Raw genomic sequence first — 11273 nt, forward strand, 5'->3', positions numbered from 1 at the left:
ACATTTGTATAAAATTATTTTAAAATAGCTAACTGTAGAAATAGTCTATATTTCTAACAGTTATTTAAATTATGTCCCTGGTGGAAGAAAAAAACCCAACAACAAAACAGTTAATGAGGAGCAGAGAAAGGTGATTCCCTTCCACTAACTGGGGGGGAAAAAAGTGTATAAAATGTAGGGCCTGCAGCTTGTTCATCCAGTTCCTCCCCAAAGCCCCACGTATTTTGCTGAACTTCCACTCTGAAGTGATGCTGTTTATAAAAAAGAGATTCTATGGACGGCTGAGGATTGTATCTACGGGACCGAGCGATGCAAAATAAAAGGGCGGGTTTAGGTGCTCTGTAAAAACACGGGAAATTAGACAATTTCGAACACTCTAAGAATCACAATTTAAAAAATATTAACTGATGTACTTTTAGCTATGGGATTTGCTTTGCAACGATTTTAGATTATTGACTGTGAGTGCAGCCGGACCGTGAAGTTCGTCCTTCCTTTCTCACGGTGTAGCATCAAAATCCTGCAACGCGAGCGTTTTCCATCCACGTTTTTTGTTTGATTTGTTTCTTAACTAATTTAGGGACTGCAGGCCCGCTCCTGGGACCAGTTGCTGCTGTGTGATCCTCCCCCCTTGCTCACACAAGCAACCTCGGGGCAGATGTTTCATAAGGTATCATATATAAAACCTTTAATTATCAAAGGTAATTGCTGGGAAATGATACCACGTCTGTACTGGACTGGACATTACCTGCTCAGAGATGGTGAGGGAGGGTTTGAATATTTACAATTATCCGTGATTTTGTTTTACTTTAAAGAAAAATAAAAGGCAAGGGGGGGAGTTGGTAATATATTTTATGCGTACTATTTGTTTATGAGTGTGCTAGTCTCGGATGTGGGTTTGTTTAATAATCCGATGTGGATTTGTCTGCTCACTTGAATGTGATACAAATCCTTCTCACATTATTCATAATTATTCTCTTTGTTATTTATTACAATAACTCCAAAGTCCTTTTTTTGCCTCGGCCGTTAGAAATCGGTGCCTTGGCACGAAAATACCTTCTGATCTGAATAGAGAAGATGGGCAAAAGATGGGCGGACAAAAAGCCACGTAAGGAAACTGGGAGGGTTTTTGTTCGGATTTTTGGGGCCCCGTTAACCTCGGTTCGGACTCCCCGGAGCGACGGGCGCGTGTGACGGGGATGCTGCTGCCTCCCAACACGGCCACTGCTTTGTCGTGTGTCACCGACTCGTTGGCGGTCCGAACACTAAGAATGATGTCTGAATAAGTGACAAGCCTCTAATAGAAGTCAGGGGAGGGCTAATACCGTGTTTTTCAGCTCCTTACTGTGTCACAGAGCAAGTGACATAATTTTAAGCGGAAGAAACGTGGAGAAAACGGGAAAAAAAAATCAATGCCGAACTGCTCCGTACAAATAGCAGTGAACATTTGCAGCAGGTTATCTGGGAAGGCAGGGGAAGCACCGAGCATCAATTAAATCAAGGAACACCTCTATTTTGTCAAATGCAATGGTTGAGTAGTACGGTGAACGGACAGGACAGTAGGATTTAAATAACGCCGACAAGAGTAAGCGTCTCGGCCTCCTGTTCTCGATGGTTCTTTAGACGTCTCCACATCTCCCTTCTGCCACGATTTAATTAAAAATACCGGCCCTGGTATCCCGGTCCTCCGACGGTCCCAGCAACCGGGACCTGTGCAAAGCCCATTCCCGGGGCCACTCGCTGTCTTTGCTGCCTGCGGGTCCCCCCACGCGTGTTGCCGGTCGGGAACCGCGGCGTGGAGCCCGGCGAGAAGAGCTGGAGCCGGGACAGGGCGGAGAAGCACCGAGACGGGGGGAGCTGGGGATGCCGGCCGGACCCCCGGTCCCCGACGGCCTCGGAGCGCTGTTTGTCCGTGGGAAGAAGCCATCCATGGGTGACCCCCGTGGCGGTCTCGTCCTGCCTCGCTGCCCGCGGCTCGGCGGAGCGGGGCCGGGCAAGACCCCGCCGGCGGGTCCGCATGCCCCCTACATTCCCAGTAGGCCCCGGGAAAACGTGCCGATATCCCCCTTTTTTTTTGTCGAAAACCATGAAGGTGAAGGCTGAGCTCCCCTTGCCCCGGGGATGAGCCCGACACCCGCCCCTCTGCGTGGGCCAGGTCCATAGCAGAGGAGCGGTTGGGCTGAGTCCGTGGGATACCTCCTGTGGAAATCATCGACGCGCGGTCCCGCGTGTCCGGTGCCGATTCCGCCGTGGGAACAGGGCATCCTGCCGGGGCTTCGCCGAAATTATCCCCCATCTAATCCGTTCCTACATTTTCTGCTGGGGATCATGAGCGTTGGGACTCTCGCACATAAATCTTGCATGAAGTACATCAGTAATGAGTAGGGACCACTCAGTAATTATCTGCTGTTACATGACACGGGCTAAAGGGGAATTAAACGAATCCCGTTGTACCGGGCAAAATATTCATGAAAAGACTGTAACAATCAAGAGTAACGCTTCGCTTCGTGCTGAGTTCGGTCTCGTTCCCTGACCAACTCCTTTCAGTTGTCACAGCAATGCGGCCGACGCCCGGGGCGTCTGGCCGGACCCTTCGAAGGGCAGCGCGGACCCGCCTCCCCTCGGGCTGCGCCGGCTCCTCCAGGCCTGGCTCCCCCCGGCCACCGCACCGGGGCTGCCCCGAGGGCTCCGAGCCGCCGGTGGTGCCGCGGGCTGCGGCCCTTCCCCGCCGGGAGGGACCTGCGGGTCCATGGCCGGGGCCGCAGGGCTGGTCTCCCCGAGGGGAGCCGGAGCAGGGGACGGGTGACCCGGGCAGGTGACAGGGCGGTCCCCCGGGGTGGCTCCGTGTATCGCCCCCTCCGGCCGGGCGCGTCCTGGAGAGGCGGCTCACCTAGCAGCCCCGGGGATGGGGACAGGGATGGAGGTGAGGACAAGGACCGAGATGGGGATGGGCGTGAGGACGGGGACGAGGATGGGGAGAGGGATGGAGACGAAGACAGGGGTAGGCATGAGGACGGGGATGGGGTTGGGATTGGGGACGGGGATGAGGATGGGGACAGGGATAGAGATGAGACGAGGATGGGAAAGGGGATGGGAACGGGGATAGGAACGGGGATGGGAACGGGGATGGGAACGGGAATGGGAACGGGGATGGGAACGGGGATGGGAACGGGAATGGGAACGGGAATGGGAACGGGAATGGGAACGGGGATGAGGCCGAGACCGCGCTCTTGTTTGGGTGTCTGCTCTCCCGCGGCGAGCAGAAAGGCTAATTTGCTTTATATGGCAGGGGATCAAATGCTCTGCTGTAACCTCTCGCTTCCAGGTACTCGCCCGCCCCGGCCCCTTCCTTCCTCCGCAGCCCCTCCCGCGCCCTCCCCCGCAGCGCTGACAGCCCCGCCGGGGCCGGCGGTATAATAGGCCGCTGCCCGCCGTCCCGGGGCGGAGAGTTGCTCCCCGGTGCCGCGCCCCGTGTGCATGCGGCGGTAACGGCTCCAGCCCGCCGCGCTGCTCAGGGCGGTCCCGGGCCACTCGCGCTGGGGGGCCCACACTGGGCCCGGCCCGTAGGGGCAGGAGCAGGGTAGGGGGCGGCGGGGCGATGGGCAGAGCCCCCGCGGGGCGCCCCGCTGCCCGGCTGTCAGCAGCGCCGGCCGGGGGGCTGCGCTAGGGCGGCCGGGGCTCCCCCCACCCCGGGCGGCTACGAGGATGCAGCACCCGCTGGAGCTGGGGGCCGGGCACTACTTCCCGGCCGAAGCCTTTCCCGACCACCGCTCGCATCGCTACCGCAGCTTCATGATCGAGGAGATCCTCACCGACCCCCCGGACTCCAAGGGGGCCGCGCCGGCCGGGGAGTTGCTCAAGTTCGGGGTGCAGGCGCTGCTCTCCGCCCGGCCCTACCACAACCACCTCGGTACGTCCCCGGGGGGGTCCCTGAACCCTGAGGGGTCCCGCGGCTGCGAGGGAGCGGGCTGGGGGCTGCGGGAGCGGGGCGGCGGGGCAGGCATTTCCCGCTGATGTACTCGAACGCGTTTTAGAGCCGGTCCCCTTGAAGAAAACTTCGTGAATTTTGCCTAAAAAAATAGCCACCGGGCTTTGGCGGCCCTGCGCATCCCCTCGCCGTGCCGCGGGAAGCTGCCAGCCTGGAGCCTGGAGAAAAGCTTGGGCCTAAACTGAAGAAAGCGGATTTACGGCTCCAACGCCGCCTGCACAGAACGGCCATTGAATTTCACGGGAGACCGTTGTTGTTGATTGGTTTTTTTTTCGTGTTTTTTGGGATGAGGTGTGAATCGCTACGCAGTGGGGTATGTATCTGTATGTCTGCAAGAGGCGGCACGGTGCTCTGCGGACACAGATTTAGCTGGAAATCCGGCATAGATACATTATCTATATATCAAATATATAGATAATATACTTACATATATAGGTAATGTACTTACATTTATTTTAAGAGGGGCCCAGCGTGCTCTATCCAGTCTGATATAGTATCTAGGAAAAATGCTGCGTATTAATGACATAGGTTTTTATGTTTGGATTTTCTTTCTTTTTCTTTTTTATTTTTCTTTTTTTGTTTTGTTTTTAACGCCAGTATTTAATATGTATTTTTTTAAACGCCAGTATCTAATGTGTGATTGCGAAAGCTAAGCGATCTTAGTCTGCGGAGATGTCGCTATTTATCCGTTGAAACGAACGGAATAGGAGGATCCCTATTTCTTGTTTTCCTTATAAAAGAGAAAGAGAAAAGCGCCAAATCTCACAGCAAGGGAGCAACGTGTATTAGAATATCTGGAAAGCAGTATTATTTTCAAGATGGGCAGAACTATTTGTAACAGTCGACCAGATAAAAGGCTCTTTGTGGCCCGGGTTCAGCGGGACAAGGATCAGGCCCTGGAGCGCCCTGAATTTGGGACCAGCGCTGGGTTCGCGGGCCCAGGCCGGGGCGGCGGCGCCGGGAAGCGGTGGCTGGGCAGAGCCGGAACCAACCGAGCCGAGCTGGGACCGGGCAGCGGCCCCAGCCCGCCGGGGAGTGGAATGGCTGCACAGCCTCGGCTTGGGCCGGGAACATCCTCGGGGATGGGCTCGCTCCCTTTGGAAACTCTCCCTGTCAGCGTCTTCATTAGAAAATCATGAGGCTGCAGTGCACCGGGAGGAACAGAAATTGTTCTCTCGTCGAAAGTGTCCTGAAATGCATCGCAAATGCCCGGGAGGGAAAAGCCGGGACGCCCGGCGGGGCTCAGCCGGCTGCAGCGGGCCCCGCTGCTGTTGGGTGGCAGTGGAGGGAAACGCTTTTCGGTTGATTTAAACTATTTCCACTTGTAACTTCCCAAGCCATTCCGTAATTAGCAACTGCCCGTTGAAGGCTAAAATGTACCGCGCAGTCGGCGGAGCCGGGGGAACCCGACCCTTGATGCGAGGGACACCGGTCCTCCTCGCTTGGTCGTTGCCAGGAAAGAAAGAGAAGGGTCCGGGCTCCCTTGCAGGGTCTGATCCCCGGGGAAAACGAGGCACCCTGCAGCCCCGGGGATCCCCAGAGGCCGGGCCGAGAGCTGCCCGGCACTGACGGTCCTTCTCTCCCTCCTCAGCGGTGCTAAAGGCGGAGCCGGCAGCCGTGTTCAAGTTCCCCCTGGCTCCCTTGGGCTGCTCGGGGCTGGGCTCGGCGCTGCTGGCCGCCGGCTCGGGGCTGCAGGGCGGCTCCGCCTCGCCCCATCTCCCGCTGGAGCTGCACCTCCGCGGCAAGCTGGAGCCGGGCCCCCCGGAGCCGGGCAGCAAGGCCAAGAAGGGACGCCGCAGCCGCACCGTCTTCACCGAACTGCAGCTCATGGGGCTGGAGAAGCGCTTCGAGAAGCAGAAATATCTCTCCACGCCCGATAGGTAAGAGATGCCGGACCCTCCGGACCGGGAATAGGATGGGTCGGGACGGGATAGGGGCTCATTTTTTTTTTTTTTTCCGGCAAAAGGAGGAAAGCTACCAGCCGAGATGAAATTTGCCGGGCCTCACCGTCTCTCTCTCTCGCCCGCAGAATAGACCTGGCCGAATCGTTGGGGCTCAGCCAGCTCCAGGTGAAAACTTGGTATCAGAACAGACGCATGAAATGGAAGAAAATAGTAAGTGTCCGAGTTCTGCCCTGCGGGCTCGTCCTTCTGCATGCCGGCCCCGGCCAAAAAAACCCACAACAACTAACAACTTACGGTCCTGGCGTTTAAGGCCCGTATCGCCTGGGCCCCCGCCGGACGCCCGGTTTTGCAGCTCGGCCCGCGGGTGCGAAGGGCGATCGGCGCGGCCGGGACGAGCAGGAGCGGCATTCACGGCTGCTCCCCTGGCCGCGGCCCGGACGCGGTACCTCGATCTGGGGGACGGGGGACAGAGAGGTTCCTCCTGCCTTGGGCGGAGGGCAGCATGGTTTTACCGGAGTGCCCCCCTCTTCTGCTCCCTCCCTGCCTCGCAGGTGTTGCAGGGGGGCGGCCTGGAGTCCCCCACCAAGCCAAAGGGCCGCCCCAAGAAGAACTCCATCCCCAGCAGCGAGCAGCTCTCGGAGCAGGAACGAGCCCGGGAAGCCGAGAAGCCGCCCGAGAGCCTGGGCTCGCCGGCCGAGGTCAGCCAGGAGGAGTGAGGGCGACCGCCCGGCCCCACCGCCGCCGGCCCCGGCCGCCCCTCCGGCCGCTGCCCGCCGAGCCCGGCGCCGGCCCCGCGAGTGTCCGCAACCCCGCGGCGGCCCTGGGGGCAGAGGACAAGGGACAGCACGGTCCGTGCTCACGGTCGCCTTCGGTCTCCGTTGAACTGGGCGGTTTTGGTGGGTCGCGTCTCTGTCTCCCGCTCCTCTCCGCGCCCGCGGAGCGCTGCGCCATGGACGCTTGTATTGTGCGACGGCCCGGGGCGGCCAGGAGGACACTGGATCCCATCTTTTCACATCTGATCGCTGTCTAAAACCCTGTGGTGCCCCTAGTTATTCGAAAACTGCATTTTATGATCAGTTTTATTAACGCGAAGATATTTACTTTATTTCAATAAAGTATTTTATGAACTATTGCTTTGAATAATATGATGCCTTTTTTTTTTTCTTTGTTTTTTTTCCTTCGAGGAGGTAGGTTAGAGATTCAAATCCAGGCTCGTAGGCAGGTCTACTGAGGCAGAACAAAACGTGGAGCTATCTCGGCCCTTAAGACCCGGCCTGTCCACAAGGGCAAGACCCGCAATCTTCACTCGGGCAAATTTGGATGCTTTCGCGTTTTATATACACGTAAATTGCTGTCAGATATGTTAATTAGATTCCGCACTGCGCATCCTAAATTACGCTTGTTTAAAACGTGTCTGGGGCAGGATGTCTGATAGCACACGACAGCGAGCGGCCTGAGTGAATTATTTTCAACCAGCAGCGTGGCCGAGCCCGTCACCTCCCTGACTGGGCCCCGGCCGGTCCCGCACTTTCCCGACATCTCCCGTCGCCTTTCCAGGGCTCTTTGTCAACTTGTGCGGCATAGCATGAAATCGTAGCATTTTGGTTTTTTAGTTTTATTTATTTTTAAATTGTATTCTCCCGGTCCCTGCTGTACTTTTTGTTTGGTTGTTTGTTTTTTGTTAAATCGAGATATAAAACCGTAGAGTATCTACTGAGACGTGCAATTACCACCATCCTGCTAAAGAGCAGAAGCACCGCGGGAAGGGAAGCAGGACCAGAGGCGGTGCTGGCTCGGTGCTGTGCGGCCGGGAGTTGACCGGCGGGCGGGCCCAGCCCAAGCCCCTGCTGCAGGGGTGCTAATTAGGCCAGCCTCCCAATTGAAGGTGGTAATTAGCACCTCCCGGCTGCAGCCCCTGGGGAGCATTAAGGGCCGGCTGCAACAGCACAGCCCCTGGGACGGTCCATCTCTAACTCGACACAGCTCGGCGCTGGAGCCGGCTTTCTCTGAAACCTCCATCCCTCGATAGCGGCACGAAGGCAGCATCCCGGCGGGAAAGGAGCCGCCGTGGCAGTGTTTATGGGCTTTAATTGAAAATAGCTCCGAACCTGCCGCTGCTGAAGCCCTCGGTGGGCGCCGAGGTGAATCCGCGCTCAAGTCGCTCCGTTCCTGACACGGTTATTCCCGGTTTCCCTCATTTGCCTGTTCCACAACGCTCCAGGGGGTCCGGATCGCTGCAGAGAGGCGGCGGGTGAGGAGGTGAGCGGAGGTCCGGGGGGTCGCCCCTGCCCCGTCCCGGCTCGGGGGATGCCCGGGTGGATTCCTTTATCCCAGGTTAAATAAACTCCCGGGATGAGCGATTGAGTGTTTGTAAGCACAAGATACGGCCATTGCTGAGTAAACAGGAAGCAAGTTCATAATCTTACACTAAAATGACTTATATATTTAATATGACTTATATATTTAAACAATTCCTTTGAAATGTTTTATTTAACCTGGGGACAAGGATTAACGTCGGGGAGGGGGGAGGCGGCGGTATCGCGGGTGGGAGAGCCAGGCGGGCTGCGGGGTCACTCGGCGTGGGCAGTACACGGGGCGTGTTTGACTCTGTCGCTTCTTTATTTCATCTTCTGCCTATTGTTTCTGGTTAGGTTACAGGCTAACGACTTCAGCGCACGCGAAAACAGCGGCCGGTTTTAATTAAAAGGTAGATTCACTGGTGCGTTAACCTAAATTAACAGAACGACAAGCTGTGTCCGTCACCAGTGTTCAACAGAGATGTGGAAATAGCCAAGCTTCAGTTATTACTATCGCGCTTACGATATAATGTTAATATTTTCTTTTCACATTTGAGTAAGTGGCGGACAAGTGATTATTTTTCGCAGACCGTAAAGTGATTATTTTTCACAGACCATAAGGGCATTAAATAACGAAAATTATTTGATTCTTTTCTAGACAGCGAGAGAGAAATTCAGGGGCGCGTTTTCTGCTGAGCCGGGGCCGAGGACCGGCTGTGCCCGGAGGTGCGGGCCGAATGCGGAGCGCAGCCCCGGGCCGCCGCACCCCGCACCGCATCGCCCCAGTTCCCGGGAGCCCCGGACAGCGCAGGCTGCGCACCCGCGCAGGGGCATCTCTCCGGGGGGCTGCGTATCGGCCGCTTCGTGATTTCCCGCAAGACCCAGAGGAAAAAACTTCTACTGTCCCCCCGGCAGGAAAATCTCTGTCGGGCGGCTCGGGGGAGCGTCTCCCCCGTTGTTAACAGCGGCCTCGGAGCCACCGCCTGCGCGGGGCTGACCGCGGGGAGCTCGGCAGAACGGAGTCTCCCTGTTCCTGCCACCTGCCCCTCTGCTTTTTCCTCCAGCAGAATAAATGCAGGTGGGAGATGACCGTCCATCAGCAGAGCTGGGACGCTCCGACCGCGCAAGGCACCGCGGTGCGCTGACAGGGTGCGCTCCCGCTGCTCGTAAGCAACCGGCTCGGAGCATATTTGAGTGCGTAAACACGCTGTGAGTGAAAACACTGAACCTCCAGGAGCGTACCGTGACCTCCGGTTAACGGGCTCCGTGCTCGGAGCCGCTTGCCTAGAAACAATTCTTTTGGTTGTAAGGACTTTAATGACAAACTCTCGCTTTGGAAGGAGCTGAGTGCGTGTTTCTTGAGCTGCGGAGCCCTCCCCACTTTGTCACTGGTGCTAATGGAACCCAAAGTCCTCTCAATCACCTGAGAAGTCTATTGGAAGTAACCGACAATAAGCTTGACTGCTGCGGTGTTGTTTGTATTTTTTTTTTTTAACCTTGTAATATGTATTGTGCAGGTTATTTTCTCTTAATGATTTTCTGTGTTATTTTCTGTTTAAGTCTGATTTCCCATTTGATTTTCTTGCTGGGCTGGCTGGTGTGTCGTTGCCCCTCAGAGCCGGGAGCAGAGCAATCCCAGCGAGGTGTCACCTTCTCATTGAAAAGCAAAGGCAAGTGCTACTAGCTATTAGTGACAGCCCTTCAGATGCATTTTGATGACATCCGAGTGCATTTACAAAGTAGTCTTTGGGGCTCACCTCAACCAGCATCAGTAACCTTTGCTGGTGGGTGAATAACCATGAAGAAATTAAAACCGGCCTACCTCACCAGCACACGGGTTTAGTGCTGATGGATAATTTTTGTTAGTGCAGGATATTTTCATTTTCTAATTAGCTTTTACAGCTGTAATGAACGAGTATGGATGCTGTTAGGCTGTGATGGGTGATACCCACGTTCACAACAGTTCAGCAGCAAAGATGTGTCAGCCCAGATGCTCGGAGATGTCAGACAGGAGCCCTGGGGAAGATATGGATGAATTTCTTCAGTGCTGTGATTTCTGCCCATAGCATGTTCTGACCATGGGGATCATCTCTCTCTGCAGCGCCCCAAAGCACCCGAAAAGCTGCCCTCTGCCCCGAGGGTCCTTTGCCGGTGCTATGTAATTCTGCAGCCAGTAAAGTATACATGTAGATAATATACCTGATGTTTATTCTCTTTTCTATATATAAATGAGCTGTATTGGTAAAACTCATTTATTCTGTCAGAAATACATCCATGCTGGGGAACTCTATCATATTAATTACATCAATGTAGGTAAAACAGTGTATGTTTTCTCCATAAACAAAGCAGAAGGGCATAGATTGAAGGCTGGAAGAGCAGCACCAAAAGTGGGTTCTTCCCATGTTAGAATGCTAATCAGGTCACAGTTAATGGGCAAACGTTACAACGGTTTTCTGAACAAAAATCCATTTACGTGAGTTTCAAATTCAAACATCCTAAATTCCCTTTTTGTGAAACATCTCGGGGAAACCCGAGAAAGGTTCTGCTTCTTCACCAACGCCAACTTAAAAATAGCTTTATGGAGCCAGAGGATTTTAAGATTAATGACACAGGGTTTATGGTGAGGTAAAAGCGCAGGAGTGCTCGCTCTGGTGGGGTGGAGCGGACATGGTGTTGGTGCGGTGACGGGGTGTCCTGCTTCTGGGGGCAGAGATGTTGCCCTGATTCTCTGCTTGAGGCCCGTGAGGCAAGTGGAGATCTGCTCTGCCATTCTGAATGTAAAAACTGATCCTATAGCAATGTCTCGTGGGCGTTTCCCACAAAAAAACCCACAAAAGTGCAGTCTTAATGCTGCCTGTTCTTCTCTGGTGGTTTGGGGGGGAGGAACCATGGAGAGGATGGTGTGGGGGTGTGGAAGGATGTAGGACTTGCAAGGGGATGTGCATGGGATGGGAGAGTATGTGGGGGATGCAGGGTGGATGGGGGGAATGCTGAGGGATGCGGAGGGTTCTGGTGAGGGAAGCTGTGGGTTTTGAGGGGATGTGGGAGATGCAAGGGTATGTGTGGGGGGATGTGAGGTGGATGGGG

At 55.3% G+C, this 11273-nt stretch overlaps 1 protein-coding gene across 1 annotated transcript; it reads left to right on the top strand.

Moving 5' to 3' along the window:
* Positions 1-3702: 3702 nt before the first annotated feature.
* On the top strand, positions 3703-6605 carry BARX1 (BARX homeobox 1; the record flags this gene model as incomplete). The annotated part of the gene is made up of 4 exons (XM_080350376.1): positions 3703-3907; positions 5577-5865; positions 6015-6099; positions 6441-6605. The coding sequence occupies 4 exons, from the start codon at positions 3703-3705 to the stop codon at positions 6603-6605; spliced, it is 744 nt and encodes a 247-aa protein (XP_080206502.1).
* Between the last annotated feature and the right edge of the window lie 4668 nt (positions 6606-11273).

The sequence above is a fragment of the Nesoenas mayeri genome (assembly GCF_963082525.1).
Source record: "Nesoenas mayeri genome assembly, chromosome: 10".
Lineage (NCBI taxonomy): Eukaryota > Metazoa > Chordata > Aves > Columbiformes > Columbidae > Nesoenas > Nesoenas mayeri.